General features: G+C 41.7%; 1 protein-coding gene across 1 annotated transcript in view; it reads left to right on the top strand.

The window, feature by feature from the left end:
* dync2h1 (dynein, cytoplasmic 2, heavy chain 1) overlaps nt 1-18,538 on the top strand; it is a 201,153-nt gene that overhangs the window by 86,947 nt on the left and 95,668 nt on the right. Inside the window, exons 70-71 of the mRNA XM_031897315.1 lie at nt 7,193-7,282; nt 16,650-16,715. Coding sequence (XP_031753175.1) covers nt 7,193-7,282; nt 16,650-16,715 — 156 coding nt within the window. The remainder of the gene's footprint in view (nt 1-7,192; nt 7,283-16,649; nt 16,716-18,538) is intronic.

Below are 18,538 nucleotides of genomic sequence, written 5' to 3'. Positions count from 1 at the left end.
GGACTGTAATATTTAAAATGGCAGTATCTCATTTTATGATAATCCAGTGACATACTAAGATACAAATGTATATACTAAGTTAAAAAGATATATATATATATATATATATATCCTGCCCCTTTAAGGATAGCCTTGCAGCTAAGAAGGTATTTATTCGCTTAATCACTGAATGGTTTATTTGGAATAGGTCATGCCATATAGAGAGAAAAGCAGGTATGGTCTTTCTCCCCCCAAAGAAAATATATTCTCTTTTTTCGCTAGGTTAGGACTGACGCAAGGACACTGCCTTGACGGGGCGCGTCAGCTTATGCATACTTTGTACAAACCATGTAACTAAATGTGTCTCTTTTTACTAAAATGCAGACATTTTTCCTTCAGTGTGTGCAAAATTGGTTTTTAATTTTCTCTTGAAGCTTTATAATGGAGTGCTGGGGTAATGTGTATAGTGTGTATATATATATATATATATATATATATATACATACATACAAAAAAAGACCAGCAACACCTGGTTATAGTTATATTCCAAAAATATCAATTGTGTATAAAAAATGCATGAACAGTTGGCTTTTAATACACGATTGATCTTTTTGGAATATAACTCGGTGTTGCTGGTCTTTTTTTAGATATATAAATCATTCACCTTGCACCACTGCAGTTGAATGGTTGTGGGTAAGGGGAATCGTTGCTAGCCCAAAACGCGCAAATTCCTAAAAGGGGTAAAACAGGAACCAATAATTTCCTTTAGCTCAAGTCCCAAAAGTCCCATACCATTTTGGTGCTATGCTCTGCATATTTATTTGAGCTGGGGGAAGGTGTTGGTTCCTGTTTTACCCCTTCTTTTGGTGGGGGGACTTTGTGGGTGTTTTGGCAAGCATAAACATATTGTAACACCCATCCTTCAACAGAAACAATGATATATTGTAAATATTCTCAATTTTCTTTGTATTGAGTTAAAGAGGGAAATTTGTTTTCTGTGCTGGAGGGTGGGCATTCATAGTGATTTATCTATATATTGTCTCAGGCTTGCTCTACATTCAACAAATGTGTCTTTACTTACAGAAAAAGAATAAAAGGATTCCATTTGTTGTAGATATCATTTAGTTATTCTGCTTTATGAATTCCAGAAAGAGCATTGAATTTGAAATAGAATTAAAACCAGGGTTGGCATGGCTCACTGGGATGATGGGATAAATCCTGGTGGGCTCCACCCCCTAAGCCCCCCCCCCCCACCACCTGCTGCCTGCCTACCTGCCAATGGAAGAGAGTGGGGATTGGCTGACATGACTAGTGGCAGCTAGTAGCCTGTCATAGCAGTCGTCAGCAGGAGCACTTATTAGTGTGGGGGTGATAGGGTGGCATGTAGTAGATTCATGGTGGTCAGTGAGAGGCCCTAGAGTTTGGGTTCCCAGGGGGCTCAACCTCAGTCTGACACCGAATCGAACATCAGAACCTACAACAAAGAATACAGAAAGTAGGATTCAGAACTTGCAACATTATACATGGAATTCTGATTTAAGGGCTTCTTAACCTAAGGGTCCTTAACCTAAGTCTTTTTGCTCCAGAGCTGATCCTGCAACTTGTTGGGGATACCCTGAAATTAATGTTAAAATATAGGCTGACAGGAAAGGGGAGTTGCTTTATAAAGCTGTCTTTCTAGCATGTACATGGGTGAAGGTAGCCCCCCAAATATATGTAATTGCATTTGTATCTGCCCTTTTTTTGCATAGTGTACTATACCCCTAAATAAATAAACCCACTTTTTCTAATCCCTTGCAATATATAGCTGATTCCTCACACTCTTACCCTGCTGAGCCCAGATATATCATCTTCTGCTGCAGTTCTGCTCCGCCGGCCAGTGAAGTATGGTACCGCAGCCAGAAGTGGGCAGACACATAGTTACTAAGTAATAGATTGTTCGGTAGATGTACATTTATTTTGCTTCAAGTGGAAAATCAGAACGTACCTGAAGTACAATATATATCATTTCACACTTGTAAGATATAAAAATCATTCATATTTTGTTTGGGGGCGGTAGAAGATGGCATTGTTCCATTTATTACCACTAATGACCTGTTTTTTGAAAGGGGGCAGGTAAGTCTTTAAATAAATTGTCACTATCCTTTACTTAATGTCTGCTGTGCCACTAAAAGAATAAGTCAGTGCCTGTACGTATCCTTATTGTTCCTGCAGGGCTCAAACACTGCAACATAACTATTGACTCTGGACGCTGGACTTATAGTTATTGAAAAGATGGTAGGCTTAGACTTTAGAATAGTGACTAAAGCTGGCTATATGCACACCCATACAATCTTTGCTTTGTTTGATTTTCTCTATGTGTATGGTGGGGCAAAGATCCGGGCCAATGTGTATGTACTATGGAAATCATTTGACTTACCAATCTGGCAGGTTTTGAACATTTCATCAGCCATTGCACGTCAGTGAGTGCATTGGCACTCTTCACTCCTTGCTGTTCTAATTGTCCCACTGTCCAAACGAGCAGAACTTTGAAAAGCCATACCATGTAAGACCCCTCATAAGGTATCCTTCCATTTTGAGTGGAGGAGGAAATGGTAGCATATGGGATGAAGGATAGAATTTCAATTAGGAGATATAATTGTACGTGAGAGGTTATTTATGGCAGCAGTATAGGAATGGTTAGGGGAGTGGTAGGAAAAGGTACGGTGGATGGAGAGATTCATCTCTTCTATTTATGGCAGCTGTATAGGAATGGTTTGGTGGGTGGTAGGAAAAGGTATGTTGGATGGAGAGGTTCACCTCTTCTATTTATGGCAGCAGTATAGGAATAGTTAAGTGGGTGGTAGGAAAAGGTACGGTGGATGGAGGGGTTCACCTCTTCTATTTATGGCAGCAGTATAGGAACGGTTAGGTGGGTGGTAGGAAAAGGTATATTGGATGGAGAGGTTCATCTCTTCTATTTATGGCAGCAGTATAGGAATAGTTAGGTGGGTGGTAGGAAAAGGTACGGTGGATGGAGGGGTTCACTTCTTCTATTTATGGCAGCAGTATACTGTAGGAATAGTTAGGTGGGTGGTAGGAAAAGGTATGGTGGATGGAGAGGTTCACCTCTTCTATTTAATGCCAGCAGTATACTGTAGGAATAGTTAGGTGGGTGGTTAGGTGGGTGGCTATGTTGGATGGAGAGGTTCATCTCTTTTGGCAGGAGGTGCCACAAAAGTTGCATAGAGCAACAGAGTTCATAGAGTGTGTGTTTATTTTCAAATAGTTCATCTATAAAGGATTAAAGGCTTTTATTTTAATAATTTATGAAGTATTATTACAACATTATCATACAAAGGGCTTTATGGAACTTAGGAGAACTAAATTAAAACTGATGCATGGCCTTTTCAGATGATAGTATTCAGCTTTACGTAGCTCCAGCTGAACATGCTCCGCTCAGTCGAGGAGGGTTAATGTTATTGATAGCAGACTTGCTATAATTCATATGGTTCTTAGACTTTAGCACATGACAGGATTATCAAACAGCTCATGTCAATAACATGAGCAGGATAGGTCTTATGGTTATTAGAAAAGAGTGCATTTAACTTTATGTTTTTAGAGGATGTAACATACCACTCTCCAAGCCACCTCCCCACAAGGCTTTTAATTGGTTTACCTCCAGTTGTCAGGCATCCCCAGCATTTGTACTTGAGATGCAAATAGTGTTGGTGAGCCACACCACCATGTAAAAGTTCTTTGGTTATGCCAAATAAGGGCTGTGATTGGCTAATTGGTAGCCCCATATGGACTTCTGGCTTGCAGCATATGTGTTATAGACTCTTAATTCAGATGAACAACTGAGGACAAGGTTAGCCACTATAGGACATTAGTTATGTCAAAGGAAACCATGAATTCAAAGTCTTCTTTTTTTACTGGTATTTTCAAAGTGAGGGACCTACTACTACATAGGACTACTGAAAAATCTAATTTGCTTATGTAGTGTATGATTGCTTTCTGCCGACATCATACCCATGATATGCTCATCAGATTTCCATCAGACCTTGAAGGCAAACTATCAATTTCGGATTTGCTGTCATTTCTACCTTCTCGTTTTCATCTCAACTTAAAGACTTCATTGATTACATTCGCCACTGTGCTACTGTCCGAGCCTCCCCATCCTAGCACAGCCAGAGCGATAAAGGTGAATAACCATGGCAGCTGTCCTCTCTGATCAGACGCCTATTTTGTAAACGTCTGATGGAAGTGCCCACGTATTTGTTTTGCACATTAGTGTAACACTCACAAAGCTGAGCTGTGCCAATGTAATGGCAGTGACAGGCTGTTGCAATTGAGTTATTTATTGTCAACCCTTTAACCTGTCACGGATCACTGGTCACAGAAGAACATCGACCACTTTCTTTATACGATATCCCGCTGGGCATAAAAAAAAAGAGAATACAAATAAATGTATATGAATTCTATACTCGGACATTAAAGATGGTGTTTGAGTTTATCGTGCGTCTCAATGAGATGTGCAGTTAAAAAAGAAAATTTGGTGACCTTTTTGCGATCTTCAAACAATAGTAGGTTGTAATAATAAAACAGGCTGCCATCACTCTTATGTTCTTTTTGTAATGAACAGGTATTGTATATATAATTATATAGTAATGTAATTTGTACTGTTCAGTAATTGTACAGAGGCCATGTATGTGTCAAGCCGGGGGCAATAGCATGTCTGCACTAGATACTCCTAGTCCTTGTTAGATGTGACCAAGTACACAAGTAAAGGTACTGTGTTGTATTGTCATTGTGTTTACCATACACCAGAGCTGCACCTATCATATTAAGTATAGGGCCTCCCTTGGGCATGTAGTAGGGGTGCTCTAAAGCACAGTATACAGTTAAAGGTACCCCCCCAAACAATGTAGGTCGCTATAAAACTATATTACATAAACCTATGTAAAACCCTGCTTCATCTAAATAAACCATTTTCATAAAAAATCTACTTTTAGTATTTGCCACTGGGTAATTCTAAATAGAAAATTGCCATTTTAGGTACTAAGGACCGCCTCCTGGGATCATATGATCCACGGTGCACACAAACAAACCAAGGCACACATACATGTTAGGGCACATCAGCCAATTAATGGACAGAGTTCTGTCTTTTATTTCTGCCTTTATTTCCTGTCAGCTGATCTCTGAGGGAGCCCACAGCCCATCACTAAATGGCGGCTCAAGGTAAAAGATGTTGAAGGGCAATATTTACTGATATATATATTCCAGTTTGATAAGTAGGGTATGATATGTACTTTTTTATTTATAAGTTACACTGTTTACATTGCAAATCATTCACTCTATCATTTACAATTTTATTCTTGAACCAACACATGTATATTTTTTTAGCTGTAATATTGGTGTGTAGGCGCCATCTCAGTGCATTGTGCCTGAGTCTGAGCTTTCAGAAGGAGCCAGCGCTACACATTAGAACTGCTTTCAGCTAACCTGTTGTTTCTCCTACTCCCATGTAACTGGAGGAGTCCCAAGCCGGACTTGGATTTCTTACTATTGAGTGCTATTCTGATACCTACTGGGAGCTGCTATCTTGCTCATGGCTGTGACACCCTGGGAAATGAAGAATATGGCTAGCCCCATGTATAATTTAGAAATTAAATATTAAAAAAATCTGTTTGCGTTTTGAAAAACAAATTACAATGCCGGATTCTGCTGGAGAAGCTCTATTAACTGATGGGTTTTGAAAAAAATAACATGACAGTATTCCTGTAATAGGCACTTAATATGATATCTGTTGGTTAAGTATTCATTCTGGGGGTATAGTTCTCCTTTAAGGCATATTACAATGCACTCTGTGTCCTCCATGCCTTGTTTCAGTGCATGTAGCTGCATATCCAGCAGGATCCATAGAAGCATCCACTTCTGAAGCCACCTGTGCTTCTTGGTAGATATCCAGAAAATATATCCAGCTGGTGAGGCCTGAGGCTGCACACACAGCAATCTATGGAGAGAGGAAGTTATTTGTGCATAAATGTATATTACAATGATAAGCTGTACCCATGCACACACAATACATAGCCTGTTTAATGGAGCCCTGACATTTGCCGAGATCTGGGCAATGTTTAATCACTACTGTTACCCCACAAGCCATACTTAACATTTATATAACATATATACTGCCTTTCACTGGATGGGACTGTAAGATTAAATAGAATCCCTCCCAGCAAAACCTGACTGGGCACTCCCCCACTGATTTTGTACTACTGTGGGCAGTAGAAAATGGCACCTTAAGAAAGGCTAATAAAGAGCTCATAACAGCTTCTTAGAGGGCAGAGAACCCAGGACGAGCCGGAAATAACCTTGATTTTCCCTTAATCTGGAAATATATGACTGTTTTTGACATGCTACCTTGTGTTGTGCATGAACTGTACCTCTTGTTTTAACTAAAAATGTGCAACCTTTGCTGTTTCGTTACTGAACAAACCAAGTTGGAAGCCATCTTATTTAACCCTTGTCATTCAGAAAAATATCAGGAGGTGGAGAATTCCCATAAATCAGCCCTAAATAAATTCTTCTTTTCAGTACTAGAGGCAAAGGGGGAGGTCTGAAGCACAAATCAGAACAAGGTATTTTTCTGTAGTGGCTTATGGAAAAGATCTGCCTCCTGGTGGAAGAGACAGCTCAATCAAAGCTCTAAGCTGTAAGACCTGTCCAAAATAGTGTTTAGGTAAAAATGCCATGAATCAACGGTTCTTCTTTAATATTCCTTCTGGTCAGAAATCAAACATAGGATGTCAGTTTTACTACTGCACTTATAGCGCTTCGGTAGTGACTTGCACTCACTTACATGGCCAAAAATTTATTGTTGTACTCGGTATGTATGTCTCCTACTACATTAATTACCTTTCCAGCTTTCATCCTGCCCTATATATTATGCAATTGGCCACTCTGAAAAGAGCCTTCGAAAGGAATATGAGCCAGCAAACCCAGCTACTAGAAGCATAGAAGTAAATGGGATCAAGGACCCTGATTAAATGCAATTTAAGTATGCATAGAAATAAATAGCATCTCCCCCCAAGGTCTGTGCAGTCCCATAACTACTGTTTGCACCAATGCAAGGTATGATATGGTATGGCAGCAGGCCACACGTTGGAATGAATGCAACTTCAATAATGCAGAAGATAACTGAATTGATATGTTGTTATGTTCTCTTCTATAGGAATCAAAAAGCACAGACGTAAGGATAAAGTCATTGATCGATGCATTGAAACATATGGTCTACGAGTATGTCTGCCGCTCACTATTTAAGGTATGTGGTTAGTTATCATTTAAGCTCTAATGATCAGTATATAAAGCTCAGTGGGTAGCACTGGAGTCGTGAGTTTGATTCCAACCTTTTTAAATGGAAAATCCTACTTTTAGCAAATCACAGAAAAAAATATGACCATTGGTAAATCTGCCCCCAAGATTACTTTGCACAATTCTGTCCCACGATGGCCGCCCACTAGCAATTTTACACTGATAAGTGTCATTTAAGCTCCTGGTACCTGTTGGCTCCTCCTACCTTTATGCTCCATCTTAGAATGCCAGGCATTGTGCAAAGTGCAAAAAAAACATGGCAATTTCTGTCTGATTTTTGCACTTTGCCCCCCCCCCTGCTCCACCCTATTTGATTTCAGGACAAGTGAAAGGTGGGGCATTTGCTTGTGTGCTGGCTACAGGTATTCTATATGCGGTTCTACATGTTGTATTTTATACACGCCAGTATATATATGTATAGTGTTATTGATATGGCACTACTTATGCACTACGCATTATTTATTAGCAGTAGCATGACTGAGGTAAGAAAGCTTTGCTAGGAAGGGAAACTCCACTCCTCTTAAATATATAGTCATGGAAATGATTGAATTTGTTTAAATAAAGGAAAATGTAAAAGAGATAACATCCATCTGAGACACCTGTTGTTGGCATTATGTCTGTACTGACAGCAGCAGAAAAAGGGGGCATATTGGAACTCAAGGATTCCTCAAGGGCCGCAAAAAATAAAAGTAAAAAATCTTAATTGAAAGTTACTTTAAAGGAGAAGGAAAGGCTAAGTCACTTGGGGGTGCCAAAATATTAGGCACCCCCAAGTGACTTAGATCGCTTACCTTTTACCCCGGGCTGGTGCCCCTGTATGGAGAGAACAGCACCAGCCCGGGGTAGCAGGGAGCGCTTCCTCCTTCCTATACGTTTGCGCGCGCATGCGCAGTAGAGTGAAAAGCCAAACTTAAACAAGAAAGTCGGCTTTTCACTCTACTGCGCATGCGCCGGCCCACGGATTTTGCCGGCAGAAGAAAAAGGAAGCAGGAAGCGCTCGCTACAGGTGCCCCGGGCTGGTGCTGTTTTCTCCTAACAGGGGCACCAGCCCAGGGTACAAGGTAAGCGATCTAAGTCACTTGGGGGTGCCTAACATTTTGGCACCCCCAAGTGACTTAGCCTTTCCTTCTCCTTTAAAATGCTCAGCATCCCCTTTTGCCTCAAGCGGTTTATGCTTCAAAGGCACTTAATCATAGGCTTTGATTAAAGGAGAAGGAAAGGTAAAAACTAAGTAAACTTTATCAGAAAGGTCTATGGAAATACAGCCATAAGCACTCACAGAAACGCTGCACTGAGTCCTATGTCAAAAGATTTCTTGTGCTGTAATTTATGTGCCAGAGACACGCAGCTCTCTCCCCTCTCCTGCTCCCCCCTCCCTCAAGAATGCTAAGAACTCACTCCCCCCCTTAGGAATGTGGATCTGAGCCAATCAGCAGGAAGCTGACTCATAGTCTTACACACTGAGCATGGGTGTCGGTGCAGAAGTGAGGCATTATGGGAACTTTCTATACAGAGTATTTTTTCTTCCTGTTTGGCTTCTGATCATCTGAACAGGTGAAATATGGGGAGACTTAAGGGCACTATTGAGACAACTGAAGGTATGCCTGCAGCTTGAGATTAACTCTTTATTAGCCTTTCCTTCTTCTTTAAGGAGTGGGTCACCTTCAAGTTAACTTTTAGTATGTTAGTTAGTATGAATAAGGATTCTTAGCAACTTTGCAATTGGTTCCCATTATTTCTTTTTTTTTTATATATAGTTTTTGAATTATTTATCTTCCTTTTTTTACCCTTTTTCTTGCTTTTAACTTGAGGTCACTGACCCAGGCAGCCAAAAACTATTGCTCTGTGAGGCTAAAATTTTATTATTACTTTTTATAATTTGTTTTTCTATGTAGGCCCTCTCCTATTAACGTTTCAGTCTCTTGTTCACTCCACTGCCTGGTAGCTAATGTAAATAAGACCCTACCAACAAGGTAGCAGCTGAAATACCAAAGTGGAGAGCTGCTGAATAACTGTTAGATGATACAAAATGAAGACAATTTGCAAAATATCAATATCTGCATCATAATAAAAGTTACATTAAAGGTGAACTACCCCTTTAAAGAAAAAGGAAAGGTAAAAACTAAGTAAGCTTTATCAGAAAGGTCTATGTAAATACAGCCATAAGCACTCACAGTAATGCTGCAGAGTCCTCTATCAAAAGAAACGCAGGATTTCTTGTCTCTTTTTTGAGAACATGATGTTCCAGTGTCTGACTCTCAGAAACATCCTTAATTCCCGTGGCCAGAATCTGTGCAGTTCTCTCCTCTCTCCCCTCTCCTGCTCCCCCCTGCCACCAGAATGCTAAGAACTCCCTCCCCCCTCCCTTAGGAATGTGTGATCTGAGCTATAATGGCTAGAGCTGCAAGCAGGAAGCTACTTAAAATGGCAGCTGCAATCTTAAGCAAATGGAGAATTCTTCTAGGCTGTTACTCAGGTATGGTAATGGTTTCTGCAGAGTAAATATAGTGTTCTAGGTGGCACTAATGTGGCAAATCTATTGGCAGTAAAATGCCACTTTCCTTCTCCTTTAAGTGCCCTTGAAGCACGGAACACATAAGGCCCCTTTTTTTCTGCAGCTGTTCTATTCCCTGTTTTGAGAGTCGATGGGTCTACCTTTTCAACTGGTCTTTTGTGCCCCTCTTCTGGGTTATTTAGTTTGTACTGTGCATAATAAAGCCAAGCAGTGTATGTAGGAAAATGTTTTTATTTTGCTGGTGGGGGGGCATTGCTAACTGTGTTCACCTACCAACAGCAGGAAAGCTCCTCAGCTCCCAAACCTCTCCTGGATGCTTTTAATTCACAAAATGCCTTTGTTCCGTCACTTTCAACAGAAAAAAAAAATCCCATTATTGAACTCTGCAGTATCTCCTAATCTCAAGGGCTTATTTGTCGGTCTCCCCCCTGTGTTTGTTCCGCGCGTCTCTTTTTTCCACATTTTTATATTCTCATTTGTGCTTTATGCTCCTCACACCGAGCGTCCGGAGAGGATTCCTTTGTGAGCTTACGAGCTGCAAAGAGCACTCAGGAGGTGTTTTCCTTCCCAATGGAGTGCTCCAGCAGTAACAGCTTTCTGTCGGCCGCTTTATACTGTTCTGTTCCAATGACATTCACTGGCAAGTGGTAGCCCTCTCTGAAGAAGGACGTCTGTACATTCACATTCACCTTCTCTCTTATTCACTCTTTAGTTTTAATAATAGCATCTCCTGCATGGGGAGACCAAAATGTAGCAGAAACCAAATAAAACTTCAATTGTTAGATTTCATAGGAGATGAAACAATGGAATTGCTGGATTCAAGGTCACCTTATCCTTTATATACCTTTATATTCCAGGGTAAATACCAGCCATGGCAGTGTTAGCATGCATAATAAGCTGCGCGGGCAATTTACCCAGGGATATATCATACCCTCATTGATTTCACAGACATGTGAATGGGAATGTTAACATTTAATGTGCGATACATTCTTGCCTGAAGCGCTGTAATATGCCTCAGTAAAAGTGACATTATTTTTCCTCTTGATACAAACGATGATTAGACTGCCGGCTTCCCAAATGCTGGGAATTTACATTCTTGTCACTCTCGCTGGCACTCTCTGAAACGACAAGTACTGTCCCACCCTATGAACCTCGGTGTATAATCATGGTGCATACTGTCCCATACCCACCAACCAAACCCTATGTCATGCCCAATGGGCTGTGTTTGGGGTCAGCAATACAAATATTCACTGCAGGTTTGATGGTCTCTGTGTATATAATAGTAAAATATGCCTGGCCCTTTGTTTGGTCTCTCTTACATTCCTTGCATTAAAAGGTACAGGTCATAAGTAAAGAACAAAGAAATGGAATCAAGATATGCCCCCCATTGCCTTAGAAATCTTTCTTATATAATCTACAGTTTGAGAATGTTCCTATGTGCCAAATTGTAAACTATATCATGGTGCGTTCTGATATCAGAGTGTGCTGTTAATAACTTAAAGTCACAGGCACACAGCTTGTCGTTGGTGTCAGAACTGGCTCAGTCTGATAGCTGCTATGCCTAGAACTGAAAGTGGCCATACACAGGCTGATTTCAGATGCCCATTTGGGTCCTTCAGACTGATTCATCAGCTTATCTGCCCGTGTATGGGCACCCCGACGGGCCTACCTGACCGAGATCTGGCCAATTTTAGGACAGATTGAATTGTATTGGTGCGCATAGAGGCGCTGTCAGAACGAAGACGCATCAACGAGCCAATGAGGTCCCTGATCTGATGGAAAATCAAACCTGCCCGATCGAGATCTGGCCAGATATCTGTTGGGTAGGCCTGTTGGGGGTACTCATACACGGGCAGATAAGCTGCCGAATCAGTCTGAAGGACCCAAATCAGCAGCTGAAATCAGGTTGTGTATAGGTCCCCATACACGGGCCGATAGAAGCTGCTGATATCGGTCCCTTGGACCGACTCGGCAGCTTATCGGCCCGTGTAGGGGCAGGAAAATCCCGTCGGATCGGGGACCGCATCGGCTCGTTGCGGTCCCCGAACCGACTGCCCCACTGCCGCTTGCAGAATTCGATTGTTTGGCCCCAGGGCCAAACGATCGAATTCACCGACATGCCTCCCCAATATCGCCACCCATAGGTGGGGATATCAGGTGAAGATCCGCTTGCTTGGCGACATCGCCAAGCGAGCGGATCTGCCCGTGTATGGCCACCTTATCTTGCCGTGTATGCCAATCTTGAAAAAAAGTACATCCAGCAGTTTGAAAAGAAAGTTCAGTGCATGGAACCACGCATGAAGAGTGCAGTTCGGGAAGGCAGCTCTCATGCAGCTGGGGCTCCCTGCCATTACAAGCACCTTAGCCATTTTTCAGTATTTGTGCATAAGGCTTTTAGAGGTCATCCTGGAGTTCTCTGACTTCCCCCAAACAACTGCCCTGGGCACCCCCTTAGGTGGAGCCGCCCCACAGTTTAGACAGCATTTAGAAGTAGTGAGAAGTGCTTTTGTACCGCTTTACTGGAAAATTTGAGAGGCAATGAGCATTTTTTGTGCAGAATACAGTGCAGTTCAAGGCCGTTTTCACCGCAATTTTTTTCAGCAGTTTTGTGAACATATTTGCAAATGGCAAAATAGGAAATATCGCTGTGATCCATACCTGATGAAAAATTTAGCCCATCACTATTTATAAGCACAATCTTTGCTTCTATAATTCGAGGTAATTTTTCCAAGGTGACATAGACCCCAAACCCCCTATAGCAATGTAACCATCCACTGAGCACCTTGCCTTTGCTTTACTAATTATTGTTATTTCATTTAGGGTGCACAATCCCCCAAGCAAAGAGCAAGTCAGGGCAACTGTCAGTGCTAAAAATGCAGCTGAACACTAGGTTTAACCCTCAAATTGCCACTAACTGGTTTTTGTTGCCTTGTGACAAGTGGTGCCAGCAGGGCCGGGCCAAGGTATTTTGGCACCCTAGGCAAGGGCTTCAATCAGCGCCCCCCCCTCCTGATTGCCCCCATGTACCTGTGCCAGGCTGCCAGCAGCCTTTTTATTGCCCCATGTTCCTGTGCCAGCAGCCATCATATTGCCCCCATGTACTGGTTCCAGCTGCCATCATAAAGCCTCTATGTACCTGTGCCAGCAGGCATTACATTGCCCCTTGTATTTGTGCCAACAGCCATCATATTGCCCCCATGTATTGGTGCCAACAGCCATTGCCACCATGTACCTGTGCCAGTGGCCACCATATTGCCCCCAATCTGTACCTGTGCCAGAAGCAGACAATCCCTCTCATTGCCACCAAGTTCCCAATCTCTACCTGTGCCAGCAGCCAGCAACAAGCTTCAGAACTTTCCACACTTTGCAACGCACCAGCTCTCTCTGTTTGAATGATGCTGTATGCGCGCTACCCCCTACTGTTCATGCGCCACAGCGCCAGCGCGATAAGAGGAGAGCGTGTCAGGTTATTAAGGTACGTGCCGGCAAAGAGAGGGTGGGGGTGCGCTCCTGGGTCCCGGCTAACAAGTATAGTGAACAACACAAATGCCAGAAAGGGTTGGGCAGGGCGGTTTTGGAAGGCCAAGGCTTCCAAGGAAACTAGTTTTAATAAATGAAAAAAAAAATGCCTTTTAAAATGCGCCCCCCAGTGATTGTGCCTACTCTGCCAACCCCTAGTTCCGGCCCTGGGTGCCAGTCTCAATTGCAGTGACCAAAAAGGGTTAACATCCTTTTTTAACACCCATTTTCCTTTTTTTTTTTTGCACTCCATTTGACAAAAACATTCAACGTAACTCACAGGGAAAATGTCCCTGTCAGCTCCTTCTCACAGACTATTATGGGATAGCGATTAGGCTAAAGGGCGTGCTTGAGAGATTGGACCATTCTGATTTAGGTTCCTTCTGTCAGTGTTCCCAGGAACCACCCGAGAGGGACACTTTTTTTGATTGCAAAGTAGTAGGCTTCATTTTTAATGATTTTTGAACTATGACCCAAATCAGGAAGAAAATGGCTGAAGACTTTCAAGTGGTCTGCGGCAAGATTTTCCTATAATTATGGTTGTTTCAGAGAGAAATAATTCTCCCCAGTAGAATTAGTGACTTTTTTTTTTTTTTTTAAATGTGATTGTATTCTGAAAGTGAAGTTAAGTGATGAAAGCATAATGATAATTCTAAGAAACACTTTCCACTTTATCTCTCTTGTAACAAACAGTGTACTGTCTCTGCCCATAGAGGCAATCTTTCTTATATAATCTACAGTTTGAGAATGTTCCTATGTGCCAAATTGTAAACTATATCATGGTGCGTTCTGATATCAGAGTGTGCTGTTAATAACTTAAATTCACAGGCACACAGCTTGTTGTTGGTGTCAGAACTGGCTCAGTCTGATAGCTGCTATGCCTAGAACTGAAGGTGGCCATACACAGGCTGTCTCTGCCCATAGAGGCAATACTACTTTGCCCCCCCCCCCAGCTTACAATCTCCTCTCCAACCAACCCAGGCAAACACCCTCTCACTCTTGCACCTCCTCTCCTCTTGCACCCTTGGCAGCAACCACTGGTCCCAACCCCATTCTCAGCTGTCCTCTCCTGCTTCCATAACCCTGCTCATCTCTGTTCAAGGATCTCCTGGACAAGGACAGGAACATTTTTACTGATTTGTCATTTGAGCATTTTATACAGGCATTGCTAGCTTATTCAGTGCGGGAAGGAACTCTGCATTGTGGGGGAAAAACATGGCAGTCAACGGCGCTTTTGCACACTGCACTGTGTTTGTGAATGTAGTTTACAAAGCTGTTTCTCTGTCTGTAGATAAATGTTAATACTTACTGCTTTCTTATCCTGCCTGAATTTATTTTCAGTTGTGTTTTTGTGTGTGTGTGTAAGTCGGGCTCTGTGTTTTCGATTTACATTAAAGTAGTCTGTGTCAGAATTCTACTTTGATAATAAACTGCATCTGCATCCTGTTTTATCTGTGTGTGTGTCTGTGTATATAGATCTTCAGTTTCTGCTTCTGGAAATGGAACAGTGTGAAACTGCCTAATCAAGTGGGATTTCTTCTTGAAAGCTTGTATTTTTGCATTTATCAGAGCATTTATAGGAGCTATTATCCATAATGCTTGGGACCACTGTGCCTTAAGGGCTCTGGCACACGGGGAGATTAGTCGGCCATGACAAAACTCCCTGTTCGCGGGCGACTAATCTCCCCGAGTTGCCGCCAGTTGCCATCCCACCGGCGACAATGTAAGTGTAAGTGGCCAGAGCCCTAAGTATGCTAAAAATAATTTAAACATTAAAGGAACAGTAACATCTAAAAATTAAAGTGTTTTAAAGTAATTAAAATATAATGTGCTGTTGCTCTGCAATAAAACTGGTGTTTTTGCTACAGAAAAGCTACTATATAAATAAGCTGCTGTGTAGCCATGGGGGCAGCCATACAAGCTGGGAAAAAAGGAGAAAAGGCACAGGTTACATAGCAGATAACTAGTAGATAAGCCCCATATAATCGGGGTTTATCTGTTATCTGCTATGTAACCTGTGCCTTTTCTCCATTGAATGGCTGCCCCCATGGCTACACAGCAGCTTACTTATATAAACTATAGTAGTCTTTCTGAGGCAAACACACCAGTTGTAGCAATGCAGGCCAACAGTACATTATATTGTAATTACTTTTATACACTTTCATTTTTTATATCTTAGTTGGGATCAAGTACAGGTACTGTTTTATTATTACAGAGAAAAGGGAATCATTTAAACATGAAATAAACCCAATAGGGCTGTTCTGCCCCCAATAAGGGGTAATTATATCTTAGTTGGGATCAAGTACAGGTACTGTTTTATTATTACAGAGAAAAGGGAATCATTTAACCATTAAATAAACCCAATAGGGCTGTTCTGCCCCCAATAAGGGGTAATTATATCTTAGTTGGGATCAAGTACAGGTACTGTTTTATTATTACAGAGAAAAGGGAATCATTTAACCATGAAATAAACCCAATAGGGCTGTTCTGCCCCCAATAAGGGGTAATTATATCTTAGTTGGGATCAAGTACAGGTACTGTTTTATTATTGCAGAGAAAAAGGAAATCATTTATAAAAATTTGAATTATTCGCTTAAAATGGACTCTATGGGAGATAGCCTTTCCATAATTCTGAGCTTTTTGCATGATGGGTTTCCTGATCAGGGATCCCATATCATATTGCTCCCTTTTTCTGAGCTTGGGCAAACACAGTAAAACACTCTACTAACCATGCTACGTCTTATTGCTATACATTTTCTCTTCGTGGAAATATGGAAAAATATTGTCAGCAAAGGTTTCCCATACTCACATGTTACAGCCCAGTAAGTGCCCTTTAAAGCTTTCAAGCATTTCTGTTGACTTTTCAAACCAACATTGTCATAAAATTGTGGTAAACATCCACAGTTTTTCCCATAGGTTATAGTGCTTTTTACAACATAAACCATTTTTTTATGTAAGGGGGTGATGAAAAATCCTATTAACTGAACTTTTCATAAATGGGAGAAAATGTCAGTTTGCCAAGGGAAAGAAACTCCAGCCTTTAATAAACATGCCAAAATATCTAGCATAGACAAGTTCCAAATCACACGATTCCTGGACATGGATTCCATTGTTAGACAAGTGAAATTGCTATGTGATGTCAAATTGCTGTGCTTGTTACCTGCCAGGTCCCACGGAGCTGCTGAGAGCCTGTGATTTATCTGTCTGGTAGATAGACGTGGTGTCGCTAAGCCTTCTACTCCCACACTTGTGTTACAGTCATTGTCATGTGTTGGTTTTTCAGGCCGACCAGCTGATGTTTGCGCTGCATTTTGTCCGTGGAATGCATTCGGAACTCTTCCAGGAAAATGTAAGTACTCAACAAAACTTTCTATTGGTTGGTTATTTTGCATATACATTAAGCATCATAAAATTATTTTTATGAAGTCTGTTCAGCTAGCAACACGGTATGCACCAATATCACATCGTATAAACAAGTATCGACATAAAGCCAGCCCACTTTTACTTGAGCCCACCCGTGAAGAAGGGGGCACAAGGGTGTAAGCAAGTGCGATGTACAAGCATGTCTTCCCTTTTAAAATGTAAAGCAATGATTTAGGGCTCAATTAAAGGGGCTGTTAACCTTTAAGAAAACTTTTAAGCCAGCCATACGTGCACCGATAACCTTGTTTCGTACGATATTCGGTGCATGTATGCCGGCTCAAAGAGGCGACCGATATTGCATCGTTTGGCCAGGCTAAACGATTTTGCTGCACCTGAGCAAAATCTATTTAATTTCTATTGTTTTTACCTCATCTGAAGATCGTTATTGCTACATGTATGACCACCCTTAGTATATAGTTTATGTTATTGAATGGCCAATTCTGATCAACTTTTCAATTGGTCTTCATAATTTGTTTTTGGTCATTTTTGAATTATTTGCCTTCTTCTTCTGACTCTTTCCAGCTTTCAAATGGGGGTCACTGACCCCAGCAGCCAAAAAACGATTGCTCTGCGAGGCTACAATTTAATAGTTTTTGTTACTTATTTTTCTATTCATGTCCTCTCCTATCCATGCATCATTCTCTCATTCAAATGACTCCCTAGTTACTAAGATAATTTGGACCCCAGCAAACAAATTGCCAAACTGGAGAGCTGCTGAACAAAAAGTGACATAATTGAAAAACTATAAATAATAAAAAAAAGAGCAACTGCAAGCTGTCTCAGAATATTGCTCTCTACATCATACTAAAAGTTAACTCAAAGGTGGACAACACTTTTATATCTGTGAGTGCAGTTGTGGTCCCCACTATTTCCCCCGAAGTCAGTTGCACATAAAACCACTTTCATTAACTTGTGTCAAACACTCCCCTATAGTTGGGCTTCGTGCCGCTTAGTCCTTCCTGCCTTCTGTTCCAAATGCAGATCTGCTGCCCCTATTGATGCAGAGCAGGTGGCAGCGCCTTCATGCCCAGTGTTAATCACCACGGCACACTTGTGCCTAAAGAATTGGGGGCAGTTGTGGTAATTAGGAGCATTTGCTCCCCTGTGACCACAGTGATTCTGAAGCTCTGGGTGGAAAAACGCTATATTTTGTTGTTGAACTGTATAATACTTTATAGTTCTGCTTAAACATTCATTCTGAGTGGGGTGTGCATTACCTGCATTTAACAGTGGGAAGATATATTGCATAACCTTTGGCACGCTGAAGGCGGCTGCTTTGTAAGTGCTAAATCAGGATCTACTGCTCAGCCTGCGTTAGATGATTTTCTTTGATCCTGCCCGTCATCCCTTTACAGTGGAGATAAAATAGATTTATCTTTCATAGCAACGCAGTGTATCAGAACCGAGCATCACGTTCCGGAGATTTAGGGCTTTAAGCCCTCTGTTCTCAGCCCTTTTAGGAAACATTTGGGAACATCTAAACATGGCAGTATTCCTAAATCATTGCGCTGCTTTCATAATAAGCATTTCTTTTATTAAGGTGCCCATACACGTGAAGATTTGCTCGTTTTGCGAGGTCCCCAAGCGAAGCGGATCTTCACCTGATATCCCCACCTACGGGTGGGCGATATCGGGGAACATGTAGGCTAATTCAATCGTTTGGCCCTGGGGCCAATCTATTGAGTTATAATGGCGGCAATGGGGCAGTCGGTTCGGGGACTGCATCAACGAGCCGATGCGGTCCCCGAT

Source organism: Xenopus tropicalis, chromosome 2 (assembly GCF_000004195.4).
Source record: "Xenopus tropicalis strain Nigerian chromosome 2, UCB_Xtro_10.0, whole genome shotgun sequence".
NCBI classification, from domain to species: domain Eukaryota; kingdom Metazoa; phylum Chordata; class Amphibia; order Anura; family Pipidae; genus Xenopus; species Xenopus tropicalis.
This window is presented reverse-complemented; position numbering and strand designations above follow the sequence as displayed.